At 45.8% G+C, this 25957-nt stretch overlaps 1 protein-coding gene across 1 annotated transcript in view; it reads left to right on the top strand.

Annotated features, from left to right (window-relative positions):
• limch1b (LIM and calponin homology domains 1b) overlaps positions 1-25957 on the top strand; it is an 83694-nt gene that overhangs the window by 1320 nt on the left and 56417 nt on the right. The window contains exons 2-4 of the mRNA XM_056232540.1: positions 5938-6127; positions 16416-16668; positions 19958-20272. Coding sequence (XP_056088515.1) covers positions 5938-6127; positions 16416-16668; positions 19958-20272 — 758 coding nt within the window. The remainder of the gene's footprint in view (positions 1-5937; positions 6128-16415; positions 16669-19957; positions 20273-25957) is intronic.

The raw sequence follows: 25957 nt of genomic DNA, 5'->3' as shown, positions 1-25957 counted from the left end.
CACACACACTGATCTGGGTTCAGCCGTCACACACACTGATCTGGGTTCAGTCGTCACACACACTGATCTGGGTTCAGCCGTCACACACACTGATCTGGGTTCAGTCGTCACACACACTGATCTGGGTTCAGCCGTCACACACTGATCTGGGGTCAGTCGTCACACACACTGATCTGGGTTCAGTCGTCACACACACTGATCTGGGTTCAGCCGTCACACACTGATCTGGGGTCAGTCGTCACACACACTGATCTGGGTTCAGTCGTCACACACACTGATCTGGGTTCAGCCGTCACACACTGATCTGGGTTCAGTCGTCACACACACTGATCTGGGTTCAGTCGTCACACACACTGATCTGGGTTCAGCCGTCACAGCCGTCACACACTGATCTGGGTTCAGTCGTCACACACACTGATCTGGGTTCAGCCGTCACACACTGATCTGGGTTCAGTCGTCACACACACTGATCTGGATTCAGCCGTCACACACACTGATCTGGGTTCAGTCGTCACACACACTGATCTGGGTTCAGCCGTCACACACTGAACTGGGTTCAGTCGTCACACACAGCCTGATCCAGCACTGATCTGGGTTCAGTCGTCAAACACACTGATCTGGGTTCAGCCGTCACACACACTGATCTGGGTTCAGTCGTCACACATAGCCTGATCCAGCACTGATCTGGGTTCAGTCGTCACACACACTGATCTGGGTTCAGCCGTCACACACACTGATCTGGGTTCAGTCGTCACACACACTGATCTGGTTCAGCCATCACACACTGATCTGGGTTCAGTCGTCACACACAGCCTGATCCAGCACTGATCTGGGTTCAGTCGTCACACACACTGATCTGGGTTCAGCCGTCACACACACTGATCTGGGTTCAGTCGTCACACACACTGATCTGGGTTCAGTCGTCACACACACTGATCTGGTTCAGCCATCACACACTGATCTGGGTTCAGTCGTCACACACAGCCTGATCCAGCACTGATCTGGGTTCAGTCGTCACACACACTGATCTGGGTTCAGCCGTCACACGCACTGATCTGGGTTCAGCCGTCACACACTGATCTGGGTTCAGTCGTCACACACACTGATCTGGGTTCAGTCGTCACACACACTGATCTGGGTTCAGCCATCACACACTGATCTGGGTTCAGTCGTCACACACAGCCTGATCCAGCACTGATCTGGGTTCAGTCGTCACACATACTGATCTGGGTTCAGCCGTCACACACACTGATCTGGTTCAGCCATCACACACTGATCTGGGTTCAGTCGTCACACACAGCCTGATCCAGCACTGATCTGGGTTCAGTCGTCACACACACTGATCTGGGTTCAGTCGTCACACACACTGATCTGGGTTCAGTCGTCACACACACTGATCTGGGTTCAGTCGTCACACATACTGATCTGGGTTCAGCCGTCACACACACTGATCTGGTTCAGCCATCACACACTGATCTGGGTTCAGTCGTCACACACAGCCTGATCCAGCACTGATCTGGGTTCAGTCGTCACACACACTGATCTGGGTTCAGTCGTCACACACACTGATCTGGGTTCAGTCGTCACACACACTGATCTGGTTCAGCCATCACACACTGATCTGGGTTCAGTCGTCACACACACTGATCTGGGTTCAGTCGTCACACACACTGATCTGGGTTCAGCCGTCACACGCACTGATCTGGGTTCAGCCGTCACACACTGATCTGGGTTCAGTCGTCACACACACTAATCTGGGTTCAGTCGTCACACACACTGATCTTGGTTCAGCCATCACACACTGATCTGGGTTCAGTCGTCACACACAGCCTGATCCAGCACTGATCTGGGTTAAGTCGTCACACATACTGATCTGGGTTCAGCCGTCACACACACTGATCTGGGTTCAGCCGGTACACACAGCCTGATCCAGCACTGATCTGGGTTCAGTCGTCACACATACTGATCTGGGTTCAGCCGTCACACACACTGATCTGGTTCAGCCATCACACACTGATCTGGGTTCAGTCGTCACACACACTGATCTGGGTTCAGTCGTCACACACACTGATCTGGGTTCAGTCGTCACACACACTGATCTGGTTCAGCCATCACACACTGATCTGGGTTCAGTCGTCACACACAGCCTGATCCAGCACTGATCTGGGTTCAGTCGTCACACACACTGATCTGGGTTCAGCCGTCACACGCACTGATCTGGGTTCAGCCGTCACACACTGATCTGGGTTCAGTCGTCACACACACTGATCTGGGTTCAGCCATCACACACTGATCTGGGTTCAGTCGTCACACACAGCCTGATCCAGCACTGATCTGGGTTCAGTCGTCACACATACTGATCTGGGTTCAGTCGTCACACACACTGATCTGGGTTCAGCCGTCACACACACTGATCTGGGTTCAGCCGTCACACACACTGATCTGGGTTCAGCCATCACACACTGATTTGGGTTCAGTCGTCACACACAGCCTGATCCAGCACTGATCTGGGTTCAGTCGTCACACACACTGATCTGGGTTCAGCCATCACACACTGATCTGGGTTCAGTCGTCACACACAGCCTGATCCAGCACTGATCTGGGTTCAGTCGTCACACACACTGATCTGGGTTCAGGTGTCACACACACTGATCTGGGTTCAGTCGTCACACACACTGATCTGGGTTCAGCCGTCACACACACTGATCTGGGTTCAGTCGTCACACACACTGATCTCAGCCGTCACACACTGATCTGGGTTCAGCCGTCACACTCTGATCTGGGTTCAGTCATCACACACACTGATCTGGATTCAGCCGTCACACACACTGATCTGGGTTCAGTCATCACACACACTGATCTGGGTTCAGCCGTCACACACTGAACTGGGTTCAGTCGTCACACACACTGATCTGGGTTCAGTCGTCACACACACTGATCTGGGTTCAGCCGTCACACACACTGATCTGGGTTCAGCCGTCACACACACTGATCTGGGTTCAGCCGTCACACACACTGATCTGGGTTCAGCCGTCACACACACTGATCTGGGTTCAGCCGTCACACACACTGATCTGGGTTCAGCCGTCACACACACTGATCTGGGTTCAGTCGTCACACACACTGATCTGGGTTCAGTCGTCACACACACTGATCTGGGTTCAGTCGTCACACACACTGATCTGGGTTCAGTCGTCACACACACTGATCTGGGTTCAGCCGTCACACGCACTGATCTGGGTTCAGCCGTCACACACTGATCTGGGTTCAGTCGTCACACACACTGATCTGGGTTCAGTCGTCACACACACTGATCTGGGTTCAGCCATCACACACTGATCTGGGTTCAGTCGTCACACACAGCCTGATCCAGCACTGATCTGGGTTCAGTCGTCACACACACTGATCTGGGTTCAGCCGTCACACACTGATCTGGGTTCAGTCGTCACACACACTGATCTGGGTTCAGCCGTCACACACTGATCTGGGTTCAGTCGTCACACACACACTGATCTGGGTTCAGCCGTCACACACTGATCTGGGTTCAGTTGTCACACACACTGATCTGGGTTCAGCCGTCACACACACTGATCTGGGTTCAGTCGTCACACACACTGATCTCAGCCGTCACACACTGATCTGGGTTCAGCCGTCACACACTGATCTGGGTTCAGTCGTCACACACACTGATCTGGATTCAGCCGTCACACACACTGATCTGGGTTCAGCCGTCACACACACTGATCTGGGTTCAGTCGTCACACACACTGATCTGGGTTCAGCCGTCACACACACTGATCTGGGTTCAGCCGTCACACACACTGATCTGGGTTCAGCCATCACACACTGATTTGGGTTCAGTCGTCACACACAGCCTGATCCAGCACTGATCTGGGTTCAGTCGTCAAACACACTGATCTGGGTTCAGCCATCACACACTGATCTGGGTTCAGTCGTCACACACAGCCTGATCCAGCACTGATCTGGGTTCAGTCGTCACACACACTGATCTGGGTTCAGGTGTCACACACACTGATCTGGGTTCAGTCGTCACACACACTGATCTGGGTTCAGCCGTCACACACACTGATCTGGGTTCAGTCGTCACACACACTGATCTCAGCCGTCACACACTGATCTGGGTTCAGCCGTCACACTCTGATCTGGGTTCAGTCATCACACACACTGATCTGGATTCAGCCGTCACACACACTGATCTGGGTTCAGTCGTCACACACACTGATCTGGGTTCAGCCGTCACACACTGAACTGGGTTCAGTCGTCACACACACTGATCTGGGTTCAGTCGTCACACACACTGATCTGGGTTCAGCCGTCACACACACTGATCTGGGTTCAGCCGTCACACACACTGATCTGGGTTCAGCCGTCACACACACTGATCTGGGTTCAGCCGTCACACACACTGATCTGGGTTCAGCCATCACACACTGATCTGGGTTCAGTCGTCACACACAGCCTGATCCAGCACTGATCTGGGTTCAGTCGTCACACACACTGATCTGGGTTCAGCCGTCACACACACTGATCTGGGTTCAGCCGTCACCCACTGATCTGGGTTCAGTCGTCACACACACTGATCTGGGTTCAGCCGTCACACACACTGATCTGGGTTCAGTCGTCACACACACTGATCTGGGTTCAGTCGTCACACACACTGATCTGGGTTCAGTCGTCACACACACTGATCTGGGTTCAGTCGTCACACACACTGATCTGGGTTCAGCTGTCACACACACTGATCTGGGTTCAGTCGTCACACACACTGATCTGGGTTCAGTCGTCACAAACACTGATCTGGGTTCAGTCGTCACACACACTGATCTGGGTTCAGTCGTCACACACACTGATCTGGGTTCAGCCGTCACACACACTGATCTGGGTTCAGTCGTCACACACACTGATCTGGGTTCAGCCGTCACACACTGATCTGGGTTCAGTCGTCACACACACTGATCTGGGTTCAGTCGTCACACACTGATCTGGGTTCAGCCGTCACACACACTGATCTGGGTTCAGCCATCACACACTGATCTGGGTTCAGTCGTCACACACACTGATCTGGGTTCAGTCGTCACACACTGATCTGGGTTCAGTCGTCACACACACTGATCTGGGTTCAGTCGTCACACACACTGATCTGGGTTCAGCCATCACACACTGATCTGGGTTCAGTCGTCACACACACTGATCTGGGTTCAGTCGTCACACACACTGATCTGGGTTCAGTCGTCACACACACTGATCTGGGTTCAGTCGTCACACACACTGATCTGGGTTCAGTCGTCACACACTGATCTGGGTTCAGTCGTCACACACACTGATCTGGGTTCAGTCGTCACACACTGATCTGGGTTCAGTCGTCACACACACTGATCTGGGTTCAGCCGTCACACACTGATCTGGGTTCAGTCGTCACACACACTGATCTGGGTTCAGTCGTCACACACACTGATCTGGGTTCAGTCGTCACACACACAGCTTACGGTTTTTGTCTACTATATAGCAGGGAAGTGTGTCATTTCGGACTTAGCCTTATAGTGGGATTTAGATTCATCGAGTGACTTGAATCTTTTAAATCCATTCGAAAAACTATTTGTTCTTCAAGTGATTTAGTGACTCTTTCTATACATTATAAAGTCAGTATCTTTGTGTCGATTATAAGTCACTGAATCGTTCACTTAGTAGATTAACTGAATCATAAGCTCACTCGTGTGGCGAAGCTCATTCCAAACATCAAAACCCCACTTGTAGAAACCTCCGATTGCAAACCTGTGATGATGATGTGTGTGTGTGTGTGTGTGTGTGTGATGATGATGATGTGTGTGTGTTTGTGTGTGATGATGATGATGATGATGTGTGTGTGTGATGATGATGATGTTGTGTGTGTGTGTGTGTGTGTGTGTGTGCGCGCAGGAGCTGGACAGCCCGCAGCGCAGCGTCAGGGACAGTGGGTACATCGACTGCTGTGAGTCGGAGCGCAGCCACTCTCTCTCCCCGCCGAGACACACACGAGACGACTCGTTCGACAGCCTGGACTCCATCGGCTCGCACTCCCGCCACACTCCCTCGCCCGACGGCCTGCTCGGCCTCGGCTACAGCGATGGTGAGCCTCACGCGCACACAACATGGCCTGACCTGGGCTTTGAGCAGTCAATGGGTTCAAATTTGACAACCAGTCACATCTTGGAGTATTAGGGTTGTGTGAAATGGAAGAGTAAACGAGGAAGCCCGTTAGAAAGACCAGCTGACCCGATGTCTGTCAGCTTGAGTGAAGGGAGCGAGGACTCAAACGTAGTAGTATTTTAAATTTGTCAGTATTTGTTTACTTTTTATACACTTGTTTCATTGCATTTACATTTCAGGGCTGATAAAGAAAAAATGTCAGAGAGGCTTATTTTTATTATTTAAAATGATTGGTAAGACTTTACATCATTTGCACTGCGAGGGCTTTGTTTGCACAAAAAAAAAACAACATAATTTACTGGTTAATGTACAGAATATTACAAAATAACATGTATTACTGTAATGACGTCTTTCCTGCCACTCTGGGCTTGACAGTGGTAGTTGCGGAGAGTGTCAATGGAGGGACAACTATCCGCTAATGTTGCTGTTGCCTACATTATATAACTCGAGTCAGATTATGATTATTCAAATCACAGCTTGTCATCTAAATATTAGCACAACTGTTCTTTCAATGAGCTATTTTGCTAATATTTTGTTTCATGCATGAATATAATTTTTGTGTATGATGATATATATGCATGAAACTAAATATTAGCTCATCGCTCATCTTCCCACAGGTTGTGTGAGTCGGCCGAGCTGAGTGTGCAACTGATGGGATATCAGGGCAGGGGGCGTGGCTTATGGCTTGCTCCGCCCACGGGGAGGGGCCACACTTTAAATGATGTGTTTACAATCAGTAACTAAAAACTGATAAATCTGGTGAAATTTGAATTAAAAATCCAGTCTCTTTTTTTGAAGTGAACTGTAATGCTTTATTCATGTGTGCGATTGGCCGAGGCTGACACAGTGTGACATCATGGGGTTCGGTCCGTGTGGTTTCATTGGCCTCGCAGAAAGGGTTTCTGTCACCTTGGTTACAGACTTATTGCAGCCTTTCCTAATAAAATAGAGAGAGGAGAACACCATATCATTGTTGCACTTAATATATATCAGGATAGTAAAAGAAAAAAGAGATTGAAAATCATTTGACACAAAACCATGTTTATCCATTGTGCAAATTAACCCTCATTTAATGTAGTCTTGGTCCTATTTTCGAGTTTAATTGGATGTACGGCTTTTGACATAAACGACTAAATATATAGACAGTGTTTCTTCCATTTTAAAAGTAGGTTTAAAAGCCTGTTTATGTTGCTATCTTAACACTTAACTGCTCTAAAGTGGTTCGCTCGTTGCACTGTATTATTTGCATTTCAGGACAGACGCTCAGCCCAGTTTGGGTGCAGTGTTATCCTTCATATGCAAACACACATGCAAATACACACACACACTCTCACAGCAGTAATGTTTTAAACATCCTCATATAATCAGAGTCTACTGCACTCGTGGGTTGAGTAAAAGTGGACGTTTTAAACACTTAAATCAAACTTGGAACAGCCTGAGAATAAACAGGAAAACACAAATGCATTTCTCCAGTCAAAAACCTTTATTTCACAGTTTCCCACAAATCCATCTCGGTCCCTAGAGCTTCTAGAAGAGATTCAGTTTTAGTATTAGATTGTTCTTTTCTAGGGAAATTGTGAATGAGTGCCAGAGACTTTATCCCAGAATGCAGTGCTCAGTAATGGGTCTGACAGGAGACCGACGAGCAAAGCCATGTGCGTTCAGTACAGTAGTTCTGTCAGGATCACTACTGTCAAAGATGATTGAGCATTAGCATACAGTTACAGACGGGTAAGAGCAGCCAGCGCAGGGATAAACTGAACACAACACACATTCATGTATCACATGTTGCTAAAGTCAAGAGAGATGCCAGTGTGATTGGCAGAGGAGTATCAGCAGACTGTGGCGGACAGGTGGAGCTGGGGATGGAGGAGGGGATGATCTCCTGCTGCTGATAATCCGGGATGGACTAACACACACGACTAGCATGTCCTGCCAGAACTGAAGGCATTCGCTTGATATCTTAAAGACCGAGTTTGACATTATTGTGTGGGCAAAAATAACGATTTTAGGGCTTAGTATCGCCAACTATCTCGTGATATAATACATGACACACGTCATGTTTTAATTGTGATTTAAACTGCACCAGATGCTCCTCATCTTCCACAGCTCAGTGAAACAGATAGTGCCGCCAATAGTTCAGCCAATGGTGTGAGTTTGAGTGTGATTTAGAAATCACCCCCACTTATAACTGATGTGCTTTTAGTGTACTGTGGAGTGGGTAAAACTGTTTTAATGGCAGGCTAAAACTGGTACCATTGATTCGCGCTAGCCTAGCACCGGCCAACTACGCAACTGGGACGACTGGATGATTTTTTTTTTTAAATGTCTCTACTGATAAATAACACTAAGGCTCACTTGTAAATGAGGCCCGATGTCCAAAATTCCGAACCACCCCTTTAAAGAAAAATCAGTTGATGCCTTTTTTTTTTTTGGTGACATTTTTAGAGTACAATATTAAAAGTGCACTATGTAACTTTTTCTTGTTTAACTCTTTCCCCGCCATTGACGGAATTTTCCGTGTTTTGCATGTTCAAATATTCATACAACAAAATATTCTGGGGCCATGAAAGTTTTACGAAAATTATAAAAAATTCTGGCGCTGGCAACTTTTTTCAGAAATGTTGGCGGGGAAAGAGTTAAAATGAACAAAATGTAAAAAAGTCAATACATTATCAATCCTTCTTCCAACAGTTCTTTTTCTCTTACCCTGATTTATTATGGTAAGCCTATTAGAAGTGTTTATATTTTAGACCTGTCAGGATGGCTTTCACAGTAAATTGCGTACGTGTCACTCGTCTCGTCATATCCGTAAATAGAGTAAAGTAGCTCAGGCTGCTTTACTGTGTGTGCGTGTGTGTGTGTGTGTGTGTGTGTGTGTGTGTGTACATTTGAAATGTAAAACCGACGTGGAGATGATGGTGTTTTATTGAACAGATAAACTGTCATAAGTGTCTCTAACAGAGTTCACTGTAAAGCATTCTCTATTGTGAAGATCATTTCATCATGGTTGTTGCGTTGGAGTTTATCCTCAGGGAAGTAGCGTAGGCTACATCAGGCTACATCAGACTGCATCAGACTACATCAGACTACATCAGACTACATCAGACTACATCAGACTACATCAGGCTACATCAGACTACATCAGACTACATCAGGCTACATCAGACTACATCAGACTACATCAGACTACATCAGGCTACATCAGACTACATCAGACTACATCAGGCTACATCAGGCTACATCAGACTACATCAGACTACATCAGACTACATCAGACTACATCAGGCTACATCAGACTACATCAGACTACATCAGGCTACATCAGACTACATCAGACTACATCAGGCTACATCAGACTACATCAGACTACATCAGGCTACATCAGGCTACATCAGACTACATCAGACTACATCAGACTACATCAGACTACATCAGGCTACATCAGACTACATCAGACTACATCAGGCTACATCAGACTACATCAGACTACATCAGGCTACATCAGGCTACATCAGACTACATCAGACTACATCAGGCTACATCAGACTACATCAGACTACATCAGACTGCATCAGGCTACATCAGGCTACATCAGACTACATCAGGCTACATCAGGCTACATCAGACTACATCAGACTACATCAGACTGCATCAGGCTACATCAGACTACATCAGACTACATCAGGCTACATCAGACTACATCAGACTACATCAGACTACATCAGACTACATCAGACTGCATCAGGCTACATCAGACTACATCAGACTACATCAGACTGCATCAGACTACATCAGACTACATCAGGCTACATCAGGCTACATCAGACTACATCAGGCTACATCAGGCTACATCAGGCTACATCAGGGTACATCAGACTACATCAGACTGCATCAGACTGCATCAGACTACATCAGACTACATCAGGCTACATCAGGCTACATCAGACTACATCAGGCTACATCAGACTACATCAGACTACATCAGGCTACATCAGGCTACATCAGACTACATCAGACTACATCAGGCTACATCAGGCTACATCAGACTACATCAGACTACATCAGACTGCATCAGGCTACATCAGACTACATCAGACTACATCAGGCTACATCAGACTACATCAGACTACATCAGACTACATCAGGCTACATCAGACTACATCAGACTACATCAGGCTACATCAGACTACATCAGGCTACATCAGACTACATCAGGCTACATCAGACTACATCAGGCTACATCAGACTACATCAGACTACATCAGGCTACATCAGGCTACATCAGACTACATCAGACTACATCAGGCTACATCAGACTACATCAGACTACATCAGACTACATCAGGCTACATCAGGCTACATCAGACTACATCAGGCTACATCAGACTACATCAGGCTACATCAGGCTACATCAGACTACATTAGACTACATCAGACTACATCAGGCTACATCAGACTACATCAGACTGCATCAGGCTACATCAGGCTACATCAGACTGCATCAGACTACATCAGGCTACATCAGACTACATCAGGCTACATCAGACTACATCAGGCTACATCAGACTACATCAGACTACATCAGGCTACATCAGACTACATCAGACTGTATCAGGCTACATCAGACTACATCAGGCTACATCAGACTACATCAGACTACATCAGGCTACATCAGACTACATCAGACTACATCAGGCTACATCAGACTGCATCAGGCTACATCAGACTACATCAGGCTACATCAGACTACATCAGACTACATCTGGCTACATCAGACTACATCAGACTACATCAGGCTACATCAGACTGCATCAGGCTACATCAGAATACATCAGACTACAATAGGCTACATCTGATTACATCAGGCTACATCAGACTACATCAGGCTACATCAGACTACATCAGACTGCATCAGACTACATCAGGCTACATCAGACTGCATCAGACTGTATCAGGCTACATCAGACTACGTCAGACTCCATCAGACTACATCAGGCTATATCAGACTGCATCAGACTACATCAGACTACATCAGGCTACATCAGACTGCATCAGGCTACATCAGACTGCATCAGACTGCATCAGGCTACATCAGACTGCATCAGACTACATCAGGCTACATCAGACTGCATCAGACTACATCAGGCTACATCAGACTGCATCAGACTACATCAGGCTACATCAGACTACATCAGACTACATCAGGCTACATCAGACTACATCAGACTACATCAGACTACATCAGGCTACATCAGGCTACATCAGACTGCATCAGGCTACATCAGACTGCATCAGACTACATCAGGCTACATCAGACTACATCAGACTACATCAGGCTACATCAGACTACATCAGGCTACATCAGACTACATCAGACTGCATCAGACTACTTCAGGCTACATCAGGCTACATCAGACTACATCAGGCTACATCAGACTGCATCAGACTACATCAGGCTACATCAGACTGCATCAGACTACATCAGGCTACATCAGACTGCATCAGACTGCATCAGGCTACATCAGACTACATCAGACTGCATCAGACTACATCAGACTACATCAGGCTACATCAGACTGCATCAGACTACATCAGGCTACATCAGACTGCATCAGACTGCATCAGGCTACATCAGGCTACATCAGACTGCATCAGACTACATCAGACTACATCAGGCTACATCAGACTGCATCAGACTACATCAGGCTACATCAGACTGCATCAGACTGCATCAGGCTACATCAGGCTACATCAGACTGCATCAGACTACATCAGGCTACATCAGACTACATCAGACTGCATCAGACTACTTCAGGCTACATCAGACTGCATCAGGCTACATCAGGCTACATCAGACTGCATCAGACTACATCAGGCTACATCAGACTACATCAGGCTACATCAGGCTACATCAGACTACATCAGGCTACATCAGACTGCATCAGACTACATCAGACTACATCAGGCTACATCAGACTGCATCAGACTACATCAGGCTACATCAGGCTACATCCGACTGCATCAGACTACATCAGACTACATCAGGCTACATCAGACTGCATCAGACTACATCAGGCTACATCAGACTACATCAGGCTACATCAGACTACATCAGACTACATCAGACTACATCAGGCTACATCAGACTGCATCAGACTACATCAGGCTACATCAGACTGCATCAGACTGCATCAGGCTACATCAGACTACATCAGACTGCATCTGCCCGCACAGTAGTTAGATGACTAGTTGAGTAGTGTATACTGCCCTACAAAGCAAAAAGGCAGTAACTGCATTTTTGGTCAAAAATGAGTTATTATCATTTTCATGACATTCAAGGCATCCTTTGTTATGTGACAAAACATCTTATCTCAAATGTGTGTCGTTTTGGAGAAAAATGGTAGTCGTTTGTACAGTAACTGCAAAAAGCCCTAGTGAAACAAAGCAAGAGTACAGTAACATCCATTACTGCATTCTTGTTATGTTTTACCTAACAAAAAATAACCGTGTTGCTGCGCAGTGTAGTTACTGTTGCCATGGTGAACACACAGCTGATTTCGCGGCATCCTCACGGGACGGTTTTAACATTTGCGATTTCACGCTTCTAACTTCACACAAATTTAGTTTGAGATGCAGTGTTTCCCTTAATTGTTCCCCTACCAAACTAACACACACACACGAAGCACGTGTGTAACGCTCGAGCTGTTTTTTTTGCCTATATGAGGACACGGTCTTCACGGCAACCCGTCAAAATAAAAGTTCGGTTTAACCTATTTTTTTAGTCTATGGGTTTAACTTGACAGAAATATATTACTGCTGTACAGTAGAATTTAGAAACGTCTCAATGTAATAATAATACTAACACTAATACAAATAAATTAAGATTAAAACTTAATTTTTCTTCAATGTTTTAATTTTAACAGTAAAGCTCATTGTGCAGCATGTTGTTTGACCAAAAATGTTTGTTTTTAAAATGTTGTCTAAGTTTAATAATAGTTTATAATAAAAGTTTCATGATTTCAATTAATTAGACATGATTTTTGATTACTAAAAATGTACACCACATATCCGTAACACGCCCGCACTGCAACACTAGTTTCGCAACACAAATTTTTTGAAAATGTTGTCCAAATGGTTCCATTTATTTCAAACACAGTGTATCAGACCCAGAGCCCAAGTTTTGGCAAAGTAGTTTTGGGAGAATCTGTAGTTACTGCCTTTTCCCTTCGTATGGTGCCACGTTTTTGGTAAGTAATACAAAGCAAGAATACAGTAACTGCAAAATAGGGGTAAAATATCAAATTAAATATGAGGATTGATATGTACAAAGAATAAGCTAATATAAAGTAACAAAACAGCCACATGTCCAATAATCTACCTACAACTACTTAGGCTGGATGACAGGATAACTTTAAAGTCATTTTTCTCTGTTCTGCACTCTGCGTAGTTAGTGCCTTTTTGCTTTGTAGGGCAGTATACTGCGGCTAAAAGTCTTCCGCTGCTTTTGCTCTCATGAGGCATTTATGAACTCATCTTTTTGAGATATTTCTCATCAAATTCTGTCAAGACCAAGTTAAGTGAGCTATTCAACATTGGTTTTATAGCTACTCTATTCTGCTCTACATTTTATATTTCTATTTAAGACTTTTAGCGACAACATCTGCTATAAGATTGTTGGGAAAAACCTTATGTCTGTGAAAATCTCCTTTCCCTGCAGTACCATCATGTGTCGACAGAGACTATTGCGTCTCACTAGCCATACAGTATGTGTTTACTGCTTATGTCAAGAGGTGTGTGTGATGTGACATGCACCATCAGTCATCATCTTGACTGGTGTGTGTTTAACCCTGAGCCACAGAAGCTGTCGGTCAGACATGTGCAGAGCAGCTGGCCTGGGAATGTGAGGAGGAGAGGTGCTAACACTTTAATGAGATAGTCCACTTTAGACATTCTACTAACTATAAGTAACTTTGCAGCTACATGACTAACTGTCATTAGAGGATTAGTAGACTGTCTGCTTAATATTTGCTAACACTTTATTTTGTTGGTCCCTCAACATACATTCTACTGACTATAAGTAACTTGGCAACTACAAGTCAACTTATTCTCCTAATCCTAACCGAACCCTAACACCTAACCATAACCTACCAGTCTACTGACAGTCTACTACAGGCTACTAATACTCTAATGAGAGTTAGTTGACATGTAGTTGAAAAGTTACTTATAGTTAGTAGCATGTCTAAAGTGGTCTTTCAAAATAAAGTGTAACCAGAGAGTTACAGTGGAAGGTCAATGTTTATGCAGGTGCTCCTTAAAACAGCTCTTAACTCGGGTAAATCAGCTTTATAAAGTCTAGAGGACTTGGAAACCATAATCTACTTAAACATCAGGTCCTCAGAATATTCTGCATCAGTCCTCTCAAATGCAGCCACAGGCTCAAGTGGTTTTACATAGCTGTTTGCCCACACTCCAGGGTGCTTGAGATAATGTTTGGAGTGGCAGATATCGGAAAGCCTCAGAGGCACCACAACCAAAGAATGTTCTCTGATTTGGCCCCGTCAGAGCTTCTCCATTTACTGAAGTTCAGTTTTCTATTTTATTTACCCAATGAAATCTCCAGCGATATACACATTACATTTTCATTAAACAATTAAAACCACCAGCCTAATATCGTGTAGGTCCCCCTCGTGGACTCCACAAGACCTCTGGACGTGTCCTGTTGTTTCTGGAACAAAGACATTGGGCCACTGTCCTGCAGAGTTTAGTTCCAACCCTAATCAAACACACCTGAACCAGCTCTTCAAGCTCTTCAGGATCACTTGAAAAACAAAGACAGGAGTGCTGAAGCAGGTTGGAGCTAAACTGCAGGACAGTGGCCCTCCAGTAGCAGGATTGCAGAAGTCTGCTTTAAGATCTTGTGAGGTGGTGTCGGTCCAGCACATCCCACAGATCTGGGCAATCTGGAGGCCAGGGCAACACCTTGAACTCTTCATCATGTTCCTCATAGCGTTCCTGAACACTATGTGCGGTGTGGCAGGTGTGTTATCCTGCTGAAAGAGCCGCTTCGACTAGTGAACACCAGTGTTAGGAAGGGCTGTACGTGTTGTAGGAGCTGTGGACGGTGGACAGGGGTCATCACAGGCTCTCGGATCGGCTCTCTTTCTATCATGGGCAATATTGAGTTTGAGCTGCAGTATCTGTTCCGTGTGATTAGACCAAACGGACTTGCCTTCGCTCCCCACGTGCATCAATGAACCCTGACGCCAGTTCACCAGCTGTTTATAGTTTATTCCTGACGAGATTTTTTGCATTTTCTTGTGAAAATGTGGGTTTCTTGTCTGTGCATTCAATGCCCGAAACCAAAGAAATACTAAAACCAAAATAAAAAATTTTATTTAGCCGAAAGTCAAAACCTAAAATACACTGCTGACATTGTGTGCATGGAGTAGACTTTGGCCATGAGAATACGGTTGTCAGTCCTGTATTTGAGTCTGGTTACGGTTATGTTCACACACAGTTCAGATATTTATGGAGTGACAACCACATTCTATAACTGAGCTCACACCTGTACATTTCCAGAACTCGTATTCTCAGAGAACCCATGCAGTGTGAACGGATCCGGACTGGATCACGCCATACAGTGCGAGAGCTGCTCTGCAAACGTGTGTCTACCGTGCGCTGTGTGTTCTGGTAACTTCCAGCGGCAGAGATATGAGCTGTGTGTCGTCTGAAGGGTTAGCATTAGATATTGGATTATTAATAATGACACAAAGTTGAGATGTGTGAACAACACATGGCATCCGTGTGCGTCCGAGAACAGACACACTTTGGTTATGGTTACTACAATTAGCTTAATCTCCCTTAGCGCAAGGTAAAGATGAATTGCTATATTGCCAAAATCCCATTATAATCACATTATGGGGGAGTATGTAAATGTAGTCATTGACATGGTCAAAATCCGTTAATTAAATGTCACTGTTTCAGTCAATAATTCCGGCACTCCAAAACCATTTTTCAATATTTTCGGTTGGCATCACTAGTAAATCTGAAGCGGTTTTTCTCCTCGAAGAACGGGCCTGGTTAGATTTGAACCTAAAACTTTTGGGGTTTTAGCTGAGCTCTTTAACCACTAACGCAGTTCTACCATCAGATGACTGTAACACTGCCAGACGCTTCATTCATTCGCTCTGGTTGTCCCGCTGCAGGCCGCGGCAGCGACTCGGAGAGCGACGCCCCCCAGAGGAAGATGCCGGACGTGCGCAAGGACGACATGCTGGTGCGGAGAACGTCCGTCAGCGAGCCACGGATCGCCCTTCCTTTCAACCAGTACCTGCCCAACAAGGCTAACCAGGGCACGTTCATGCCCGCGCCGGTGCGCCGCCCGCGCGCAGACCGAGACGACAGCTGCAGAAGCTGGAGCAGCACAACCTCACCTGTCGGAGGGGAGAGGCCTTTCAGGTGAGTCGGAGACACTGGTGTGTTGATAAACCGATTGATTCACCAGTAGAAGTGTTGTTTTCATTTGGACAATGACTCGCTCCTGAAATAAATATTCTCTTTGGGCTCCAAGAGTTTTTGAGTCCAGCTGACATGTGTAAAGAGTAAAGGGGAATAACGGCTGCGCTCCAGACGAGACTACTTTAGTGTCAGTGGGTCAAAGATCAGGCATCAGACCAGTTCTGAGAACCACTTTTGTCAGGGTTTTGCTTCTTTTTATCATTCTGAAACAAATCAGCACATCATTATTCTTTCTTATCATAGAAATAAGTGGTGTCATGTTTGGCCTCACATAGTTCAAACTCTCTGTACCTGCGCTGAAATCCCAATCCTCTGCGGTTTTATAGATAATAAAATAAACAAACAAATAAATAAATTAAGCAACCCTCATTTTCCCCCTTTCAGCTGCCAAGATATTTATGGTGTTTCGAGATGGTCTGTCTTCTCTCGAGACTCTGTTTGCCAAACTCCACAAAGATACTTTTACAGCATGCAAAACAGCTGAAATTCATCTATTCTCATAAAACAGAATGAAAACCTAATTTGTAAGTCGATTGTAAAATCATGAGAACTTAAAGTCCCCCTGTAGTCAATGATTTAATCCCATAAAACTATCTTTGTTCACAGTTTGAATGTAACTTGACACCCTTGCCTCATTTAGTATTCGTGGTTCTATGAATATGCAAATGAGCCCCGCCTCCACTCACTCACTCAGCTCAAAAATCCACTTGTTGACGATCACACGTTGATCTGATTGGTTACAAGGTCGTTTGTGACGTCAGAAACACCAGCGATTTCAAGCCGTGTTTTTGAGACTGTCTTTGGTTCACTGCAGTTTTAAGCAGAAAATACTCAGCAATGCTGTCGACTTATGAACTTACACATGCAGGGCTCTATCTTGCACTCGGCGCAAATGACTTTGTACACTGACGCATGTCTCATTCCTATTTTGCACCCGCGCAAAGCGGGTTTTTCCCTCCACAGACACACGTCGGTTAACTAAGAAATACAAGAGGAGGCGTGTTCCGGCGCAAACTTTCCCTCATGCTATTTTGCTGTTCTATAAAACAATTGCGCCACTGACCAGAAAAAAACTAGTCTTAAGTCAGTGGCGCGTTGCGCGTTGTTCATTATGCTATTTTAAGGGCGCATGCTTGGCCATAATCAATGTAGCGTGTGCACAACGCGCATACACTTTGATTCTCTCATCTAAGCAGCAGTTTTCATTTTTGCAAATCATACATTATTACGATAGATAGAAAGATAGATAGATAGATAGATAGATAGATAGATAGATAGAAAGACAATTTATTATAAAAGCTTGTAGCTTACACATTTACCCAAATTAACATACGCCTGTTTAACAGAAGTTAATTTGGGTGGGTTTCTCCATCCCCAATGTCACTTCTCTGACGAGAACGTTGCTCTCCTCGGCTGTGAACCGCTCCTGACGCGCGCCTGGTAAATCCGCCGTTATAATAGGAATCCGCTTTAGAACAAGCGCACCTGCTCTTAAAGGGAATGTGAGATGACGCTCTGATTGGTTTATTTCACGTTACGCCCAAACCACACCTATTAATAATGAAGCTACTTCAGACCAACCCCTTTTAGATTTGCGCCAGGCGCAAGAGGCATTTATCCCGCCGGGAAAATAGCAACAGCGCCCACAAAGTTACTTGCACTTTACGCTTTGACACTTGCGTTTCAGATCGTTAAAATAGGGCCCGGTGTGTCTTAAAGCGTATTAAAAACACCACATAGACACATAAACAACATTAAACGCTGGATTCTCACCACAGGGGGACTTTAAGGGAAGAATGTTTTTTTGTAGGGATGCAAGATATTATCGCAAGTCATTGGAATCAACCAATAACGGCTTAAAATGTAAACATCGGCATCGCATTGCCGATAATGTTGATTATGCCTCTGCAGTAACTCACGTGCTGAAGGAGTGCTCGTGATATGAGTATGTCTGCTGTCTGGTCATTCTTGAAGCGAACTTTAGCCTGAATGGCGATTAGATTCAGTGTTTTGGATCGCTGCGCTGGGCTTGAGCAACAGCCTCCCCCAGGTCCTAATGCCCGCCCGTTGAAGAGTTTTATTTCTGTAGGGGGCGCTGTTGGCATACTTGATAGACTAATCAAATGACAAGTAAAATACACATAAAACATTAAGATACTTGTGTTTCTGATGTCATAAAATCATGAATCTGATTTGATTTAAAGATCAGAAGCTATAGTTTTAAATAATATACAGTTTTATTAATTAATGTGTAATATTTTTTTTTTCAGACGGATTATGAAAATCTAAAAGATTTTCTGAATTGTTTTACAGCTCTTTTGCAGTAGATCACCTACAAATATTAAATCCACAAAAAAAAATATTAAGGTTAAATCTGCATCTGTCTGAAAACAAATCAGCAGTGATTGACTTTATTATTATTGCTTCTAATATTTAAATGTACTCTCATTATAAAAAGAACTTTAATAATGTGTTAGTTCTCAAAACTAATGGTTCAGTGAGTTTTCTCAAAACTAACCGAAATGAAAAATATATTTTTTAGAATCCCTGCACAGGAGAGAAAATATATCGGTATCGGGCAAATCCAATATCGTGCATCCCTAGTTTTTTTTTTTCTGTTTTATTTGTTTGCATTGATTTTGTAGTGCAGATGTTTGAGAGGGCGGTTGATTTGATCCAGATGTGAGCATTCATTGCCTGAGCTTCAGGCTGCTGTGCTGTGATCCAGAACAACCGTCAGACTGACAGGATCAACACACACACTCATATATACTCAAAGCTTATTCACATCAGCTGGATAAACACCATGCTAATGTATCATTGATAATCTGTGTTTCAGTGCGGTTTATATCTATGTCCTTATTTACCGTTTGGAATCGCATACTAAGATGCTCGTATTTCTGCTCATATTTTCTTCACAATTGAATCTAAATATCGACATACAATTGAAATAAAACATTTCTAACAGAAGAATATTTGTCAGTATACAGTAAAACTAGCTAAATCCCTGCCACTGTATATTGTCAATAAGTGGAAAACACACACAATGTAATTGTTTTTGTTTTCTTTTCTTTTCATCCCTCCTCTCTGTTGTATAACTCTTTCCTTTCCATCCCCCTCTCCTGCCGTGGCTTGTTCCTGGTTTGACGGTGTGTGTGTGTGTGTGTGTGCCGTTGTCCTGCTCATGTATGTTGTTTCTGTGGGTGTGTCACTGTTGTTGTGTGATTAGTGTTAGTGAAACCCTTTGGTTAGACGTGTCCTGTGTGGTAACAGGAAGTGATGTTCTCTGTGTAGAGTCTCAGATAGAGAGTGAGAACTCCAGAGCTTCTCCTCAGAACGACCCTGTGTCCATGAATCCACAACTCAGTGACCCTCAGATCAGATCCCCCCTCCACCCCTCTGTACACCCTCTCGATCACGAGCAGAGCCACTCAGAGGAGAGAGACCGACGGGACGCTTTCTGCCAAACTCCTCCAAACCCCCCGGATCCCCTTCAGAACGACTCACTGACGTCCATTAATCAGACTGCAGGAAATGACATCAGGTGCCTAGCGACCCTTCACCAAAACACTCATGATCACGCATACTACACATCTATCTATCTATCTATCTATCTATCTATCTATCTATCTATCTATCTATCTATCTATCTATCTATCTATCTATCTATCTATCTATCTATCTATCTATCTATCCAACCACCCATCCATCCACTCACCTATCCATCTATCCATCCACCCACCTACCTATCCATCTATCCATCCCTCCACCCACCTATCCATCCATCCACCCACCTATCCATCCATCCACCCATCCATCCACCCATCCATCCATCCCTCCACCCACCCATCCATCCCTCCACCCACCCATCCATCCATCCATCCATCCATCCATCCATCCATCCTTCCATCCATTCACCCACCCACCCATCCATGGGTTCACCAGCCCATCCACGAGCAGAGCCACTCAGAGGAGCATGCAAACACCCACCCACCCATCCATGCATCCACCCACCCATCCATCTATCCACCCACCCACCCACCCACCCACCCATCCATCCATCTATCCACCCACCCACCCACCCACCCACCCATCCATCCATCCATCCATCCATCCATCCATCCATCCATCCACCCGCCCATCCACCCACCCACCCCCTACCCATCCATCCATCCATCCATCCACCCAACCAACCATGTATCCATCCATCCACCCACCCACCCACCCACTACTTTGGGTGGATGGAAGCAAATATTTTACTTTGATGTCCATCCATCCATCCATCCATCCATCCATCCATCCATCCATCCATCCATCCATCTATCTATCTATCTATCTATCTATCTATCTATCTATCTATCTATCTATCTATCTATCTATCTATCTATCTATCTATCTATCTATCTATCTATCTATCCACCCACCCACTCATCCACCCATCCATCCATCCATCTACCCACCCATCCATCCATCCACCCACCCATCCATCCACCCATCCATCCACCCATCCATCCATCCATCCATCCATTACTTTGGGTGGGTGGATGGAAGCAAATCTTTTACTTTGATGTCCATCCATCCACCCATCCATCCATCCAAACACCCACCCACCCATCCAATAAAAACAGTTGTTGTAATGGTCCGATGGGATCTCTGATCTTATGTTCACTGTACTGTTTGACAACAAATGCAGCTTCTTTTACTTTGATGTCCTTTCAGAAGCCGTCTTTTTGCTCTGTCTGACCGCCAGACCTTGTGTCCGTCCTCCTGAGAAGAGTCTCGTATTGTTTTTGGGATCGGCACTAAAGATCTGAGGGAAAAAATACTTTATTTATGTTCTTTTGCTCATATATTTGGAGCTTGCTTTCGGCTGCTGTTGTAGGATAGGCTGGGCGCTGAAGGGCCGTTCTTGGCAGATTTGCTCTGACTGTCAGGTGGAACCAGAGCCAGACGAGTTTGGGTTTCAGTCCCACGCCAGGCGTCTGCTGTTTATAATGTTTGGGCTTGATGTAGGTCAACATGAATGAGCTTCAATGACACTCCAAGGAAAGCCTTTGAATCTGGTCGCTCAGATTGGCATGGCGGGCTGAGACAGGGTGGTCCTTACCGCGGTAAAATGCTTCAGCAGACGATCTTCTGGCTTTAAAGCAGGTAGCTGAAAAATGAGCTCTTGTTGCAGAGTTAATATACCAAGTGCGCAGTAAAGACAAATCATTTCATAAGAACAGATGGAATCGGGGGACATATTGACATATTGTAAGCTACTCAGATTTTGTCAGTATACATAATTAAACATAATACATTGCTAATTTAAAATTATTTAATAGTAATCAAAAGGATTGCTCACCCAAAAATGAAAATTATTTTTTCGACTTGTGTCATTCCAAACATGCGTGACTTTCTTCAGTGTAGCATAAAAGAAGATCAATGGAAGTCAGTGGGCACCAAAACACTCTTCAAAACATTTTCTTTTGTGTTTCACAGAAGAAATAAATTCAGGTTTGGAGCGACATGAGGATGAGTAAATGATGACCGAATCAGTTTTTGGAAAAGCACACATAGGACAAAACATTACAGATAAGTGTCATGAATAACATGGAATAAAGAACGGATCTGCCGCTGTATTCAGACCACACACATGTACAACCGACTACAGAAGACATTTAATAGCCAAAAACACTGAATACCTTTCACTTTATCTGAAAGAAGTCATCATGAAAGTTACTCATCATTCTCAGCTACAGAATACAAAAGCAATAATTGGCAACATGCTTTTGTAAATCACCAGAGGAAGGACTGTTTCTCAAAAACTGATATATATATATATACATACATTTGGAATCTGAATATTATTCTCAGTACCTTTCATAATGACAACATCAGGTGTTCACAGCGGCCACACAAACTCATAAACACACGGAGGAAAGGCTCTGAATGTCACTCTGAGGACTTTCCCATTGTGTGTTGATGAAAACAGTCTCACAGAAGGAACAGGCGACCCGCCCGGAGGAAGACAGGGAATGTGCCGGTTTCCTGTGTTGGGCCATGAACTGAACTGAGCTAAACTGAACTGAGCTAAACTGAACGATCTCGGTTACTTCACTGTAACCTTGTTCCCTGAGAAAGCGGAACGAGATGCTGCGCTGCTCAGCGCATTGGGAACGTCTTTAGTTGTGACCAGCTGTGAATATTGTGTGTAACACGTCGATAGAATTGACCCGGAGGTAATATAGCCTCGGTCGATGACGTCATCGGCGCGCACCCGCAACACGAGGCTATAAATAGATGAGCCGCAGGTGCATCGTCAGGATATTTTGTCTGAAGAGCAGTCCTGGGACATCTTCAGCACGGCAAAGTAGCGCAGCATCTCGTTCCGCTTTCTCAGGGAACAAGGTTACAGTGAAGTAACCGAGATCGTTCCCTTTCGAAAGCTACAATCGATGCTGCGCTGCTCAGCGCATTGGGAACGAGAATACCCACGCCGCCGTGCTTGAACATGTCTGGACCCCAACGGTTGTGCATGTGCTCACAAGAACGCAAGAAGGCCTCAGACACTAGCCTGTGATGTTGACTCAAGGACATGAGAGCCCGGAGTGGCATGAACATCCAAACTATAAAACCTTATGAATGTGTGCGGAGAGGACCAACCTGCCGCATCACAAATCTGTTGTAAGGGGGCACCCCTCGCCAAAGCACTAGAAGAAGCGACCCCCCTGGTAGAGTGAGCTCTGAGACCTATAGGCGAAGCTTGACCGCGCGCCTCATAAGCCAAAGCAATTGCATCCCTGACCCAATGAGACATGGTCTGCTTGGTGGCAGCTCCTCCTCTGTTACTACCACCATAACAGACGAATAATTGCTCTGACTTACGGCACTGGCTAGTGCGGTGGATGTAAGCCTGAAGAGCACGGACTGGACACAGTCTATGAGATTTCTCCTGCTCCGGCGTTGTAAACGGTGGAGGACAGAAGGCTTCTAGAATGACCGGATGTACAGACGAAAATGGAACCTTAGGCAGGTAATCAGGATGAGGATGCAAAATTACTTTCACCATTCCTGGGGCAAAGTCTAAGCAGGATGGAGAGATAGACAGAGCCTGCATATCCCCAATTCTCTTCAAGGAAGTTATTGCCATTAGAAAAACCATTTTTAGAGTCAGAAGTTTATCAGACGCTGACTCTATAGGTTCAAAGGGGGTTTCAACCAGACCCTCGAGGACTATAGCTAAATCCCACGAAGGGATCTTGGTTTTTACTGGAGGCCTCAGTCGCCTGGCCCCACGAAGGAAGCGAGAGAGCAGAGGATGTCTCCCGAGCGGCGCCCCGTCAACCAAGGCGTGGCAAGCCGAAAGAGCGGCCACATAAACCTTAAGAGTAGCAGGGCATGTGCCTGTTGATAATTTCTCTTGCATGAAGTCCAGAACTGAAGCAACCTGGCAGTTGACTGGATCTACATTGTGTACAACACACCACCTTTCAAAAACACCCCATTTACTGGCATAACTTTGTCTAGTGGAGGAAGCCCTAGCACTCAGAATAGTCTCAATAACAGCAGGCGAAAGCCCAGTGTCCCTCAGTTGGTTCCCATCAGGGGCCAAACATGAAGATTCCACAGGTCGGGCCTGGGATGGAATATCGTGCCCTCCGCCTGAGACAGAAGGTCCCTCCTCTCCGGAATCGCCCAAGGCGAGCCGTCGAGGAGAGATATTATCTCCGAGAACCACACTCTGTTCGGCCAACGTGGCGCTATCAGCAAGAGGCAAGACCCTTGTTGGCGAACTCTGGCTAGAACTCCCGGGAGCAAAGAAACTGGAGGAAACGCATACAGGCGCATCTTGGGCCATGAGTGCGCCATCGCATCCAGACCCAATGGAGCTGGGTGACTCAGAGAGAAGTAGAGGGGACATTGCGCTGTCTGCTGGGAGGCGAAGAGGTCCACCTCTGCTTTGTAAAATTTGGTCCAAATCTGTTTCACTACTTCCGGGTGGAGTTTCCATTCCCCTGTCGGTAGTGTCTGTCTGGACAGTAAATCTGCTCCCACATTCAAATGCCCTGGAATGTATACTGCCCTGAGTGACAGGAACTTGTCCTGGGCCCAGAGAAAAATCTGCCTCGCTATTCTGTTCAGATTGCGTGAGCGCAGACCCCCCTGGTGATTTATATAAGAGACTGCTGCTGTGTTGTCCACCCGCACTAGGACATGACAGCCCCTCAATTGATGGAGAAAATATTTCAGAGCCAGAAATACGGCCATCAACTCGAGGCAATTGATGTGCCAATCGAGCTGATGACCTTCCCATTCCCCTTGAGCTGGACGGCCATCTAAGACCGCTCCCCAGCCCATCAGGGAGGCGTCCGTCGTTAGCAGTCTGCGACGACACGGCGCCCCCAGAGTGGGACCCAAGGCAAGGAACCGGGGTCTGACCCACAGAGATAGTGTACGAAGCCCGCGGCGCGTCACTTTGATGTGCCTTTGAGGATTGGCTCTTGGATGAAATCCTCTGGCTTTTAGCCACAACTGAAATGGTCTCATGTGCAACAGCCCCAGAGGAATCACCGTGGATGCTGACGCCATGAAACCCAACATTTTTTGGTACTGACGAACAGTGAGTTCTTGGCCTAGCCTGACTTTGCTCATGGTCTGCTGAATGGTCTCGATTCGAGCGGGAGACATTTGTGCCCGCATCGTGACCGAATCCCAAACAATCCCGAGATAAGTCGTTCTCTGGGCAGGAGAAAGAACACTTTTCTTGGTGTTGAGTCTCAACCCTAGAGCAACTAGATGAGCTAACACGATGTCTCTGTGTTGGAGCGCCATCTCTCGCGATTGTGCTAGTATCAACCAATCGTCGATGTAATTCAAAATGCGAATGCCCTGGAGTCGTAACGGAGCCAGTGCTGCATCCATGCATTTCGTGTATGTGCGGGGTGACAAGGCCAGGCCGAATGGAAGAACCCGAAACTGGTACGCTTCGCCCCCGAAAGCGAACCTCAGGAATTTCCTGTGTTGTGGCAATATTTCTATGTGAAAATAAGCGTCCTTCAAATCGATCGTGACGAACCAATCGTGATGTTGAATTTGCGTCACGACCGTCTTGACGGTTAACATCTTGAACTTGAGCGCTTTGACTGTACGGTTTAAGCCTCGAAGATCTAAGATTGGACGCACCCCCCCATCCTTTTTGGGAACCAGGAAGTATCTGCTGTAATAGCCTGACTCTCTCTCTGGA

Source organism: Rhinichthys klamathensis, unplaced genomic scaffold (genome assembly GCF_029890125.1).
Source record: "Rhinichthys klamathensis goyatoka isolate OS25496 unplaced genomic scaffold, OSU_Roscu_1.1 h1tg000347l_1, whole genome shotgun sequence".
In the NCBI taxonomy this organism is placed as follows: Eukaryota; Metazoa; Chordata; class Actinopteri; order Cypriniformes; family Leuciscidae; genus Rhinichthys; species Rhinichthys klamathensis.
The sequence above is the reverse complement of the archived record's forward strand: the minus strand, read 5'-3'. Positions and strand labels throughout refer to the sequence as shown.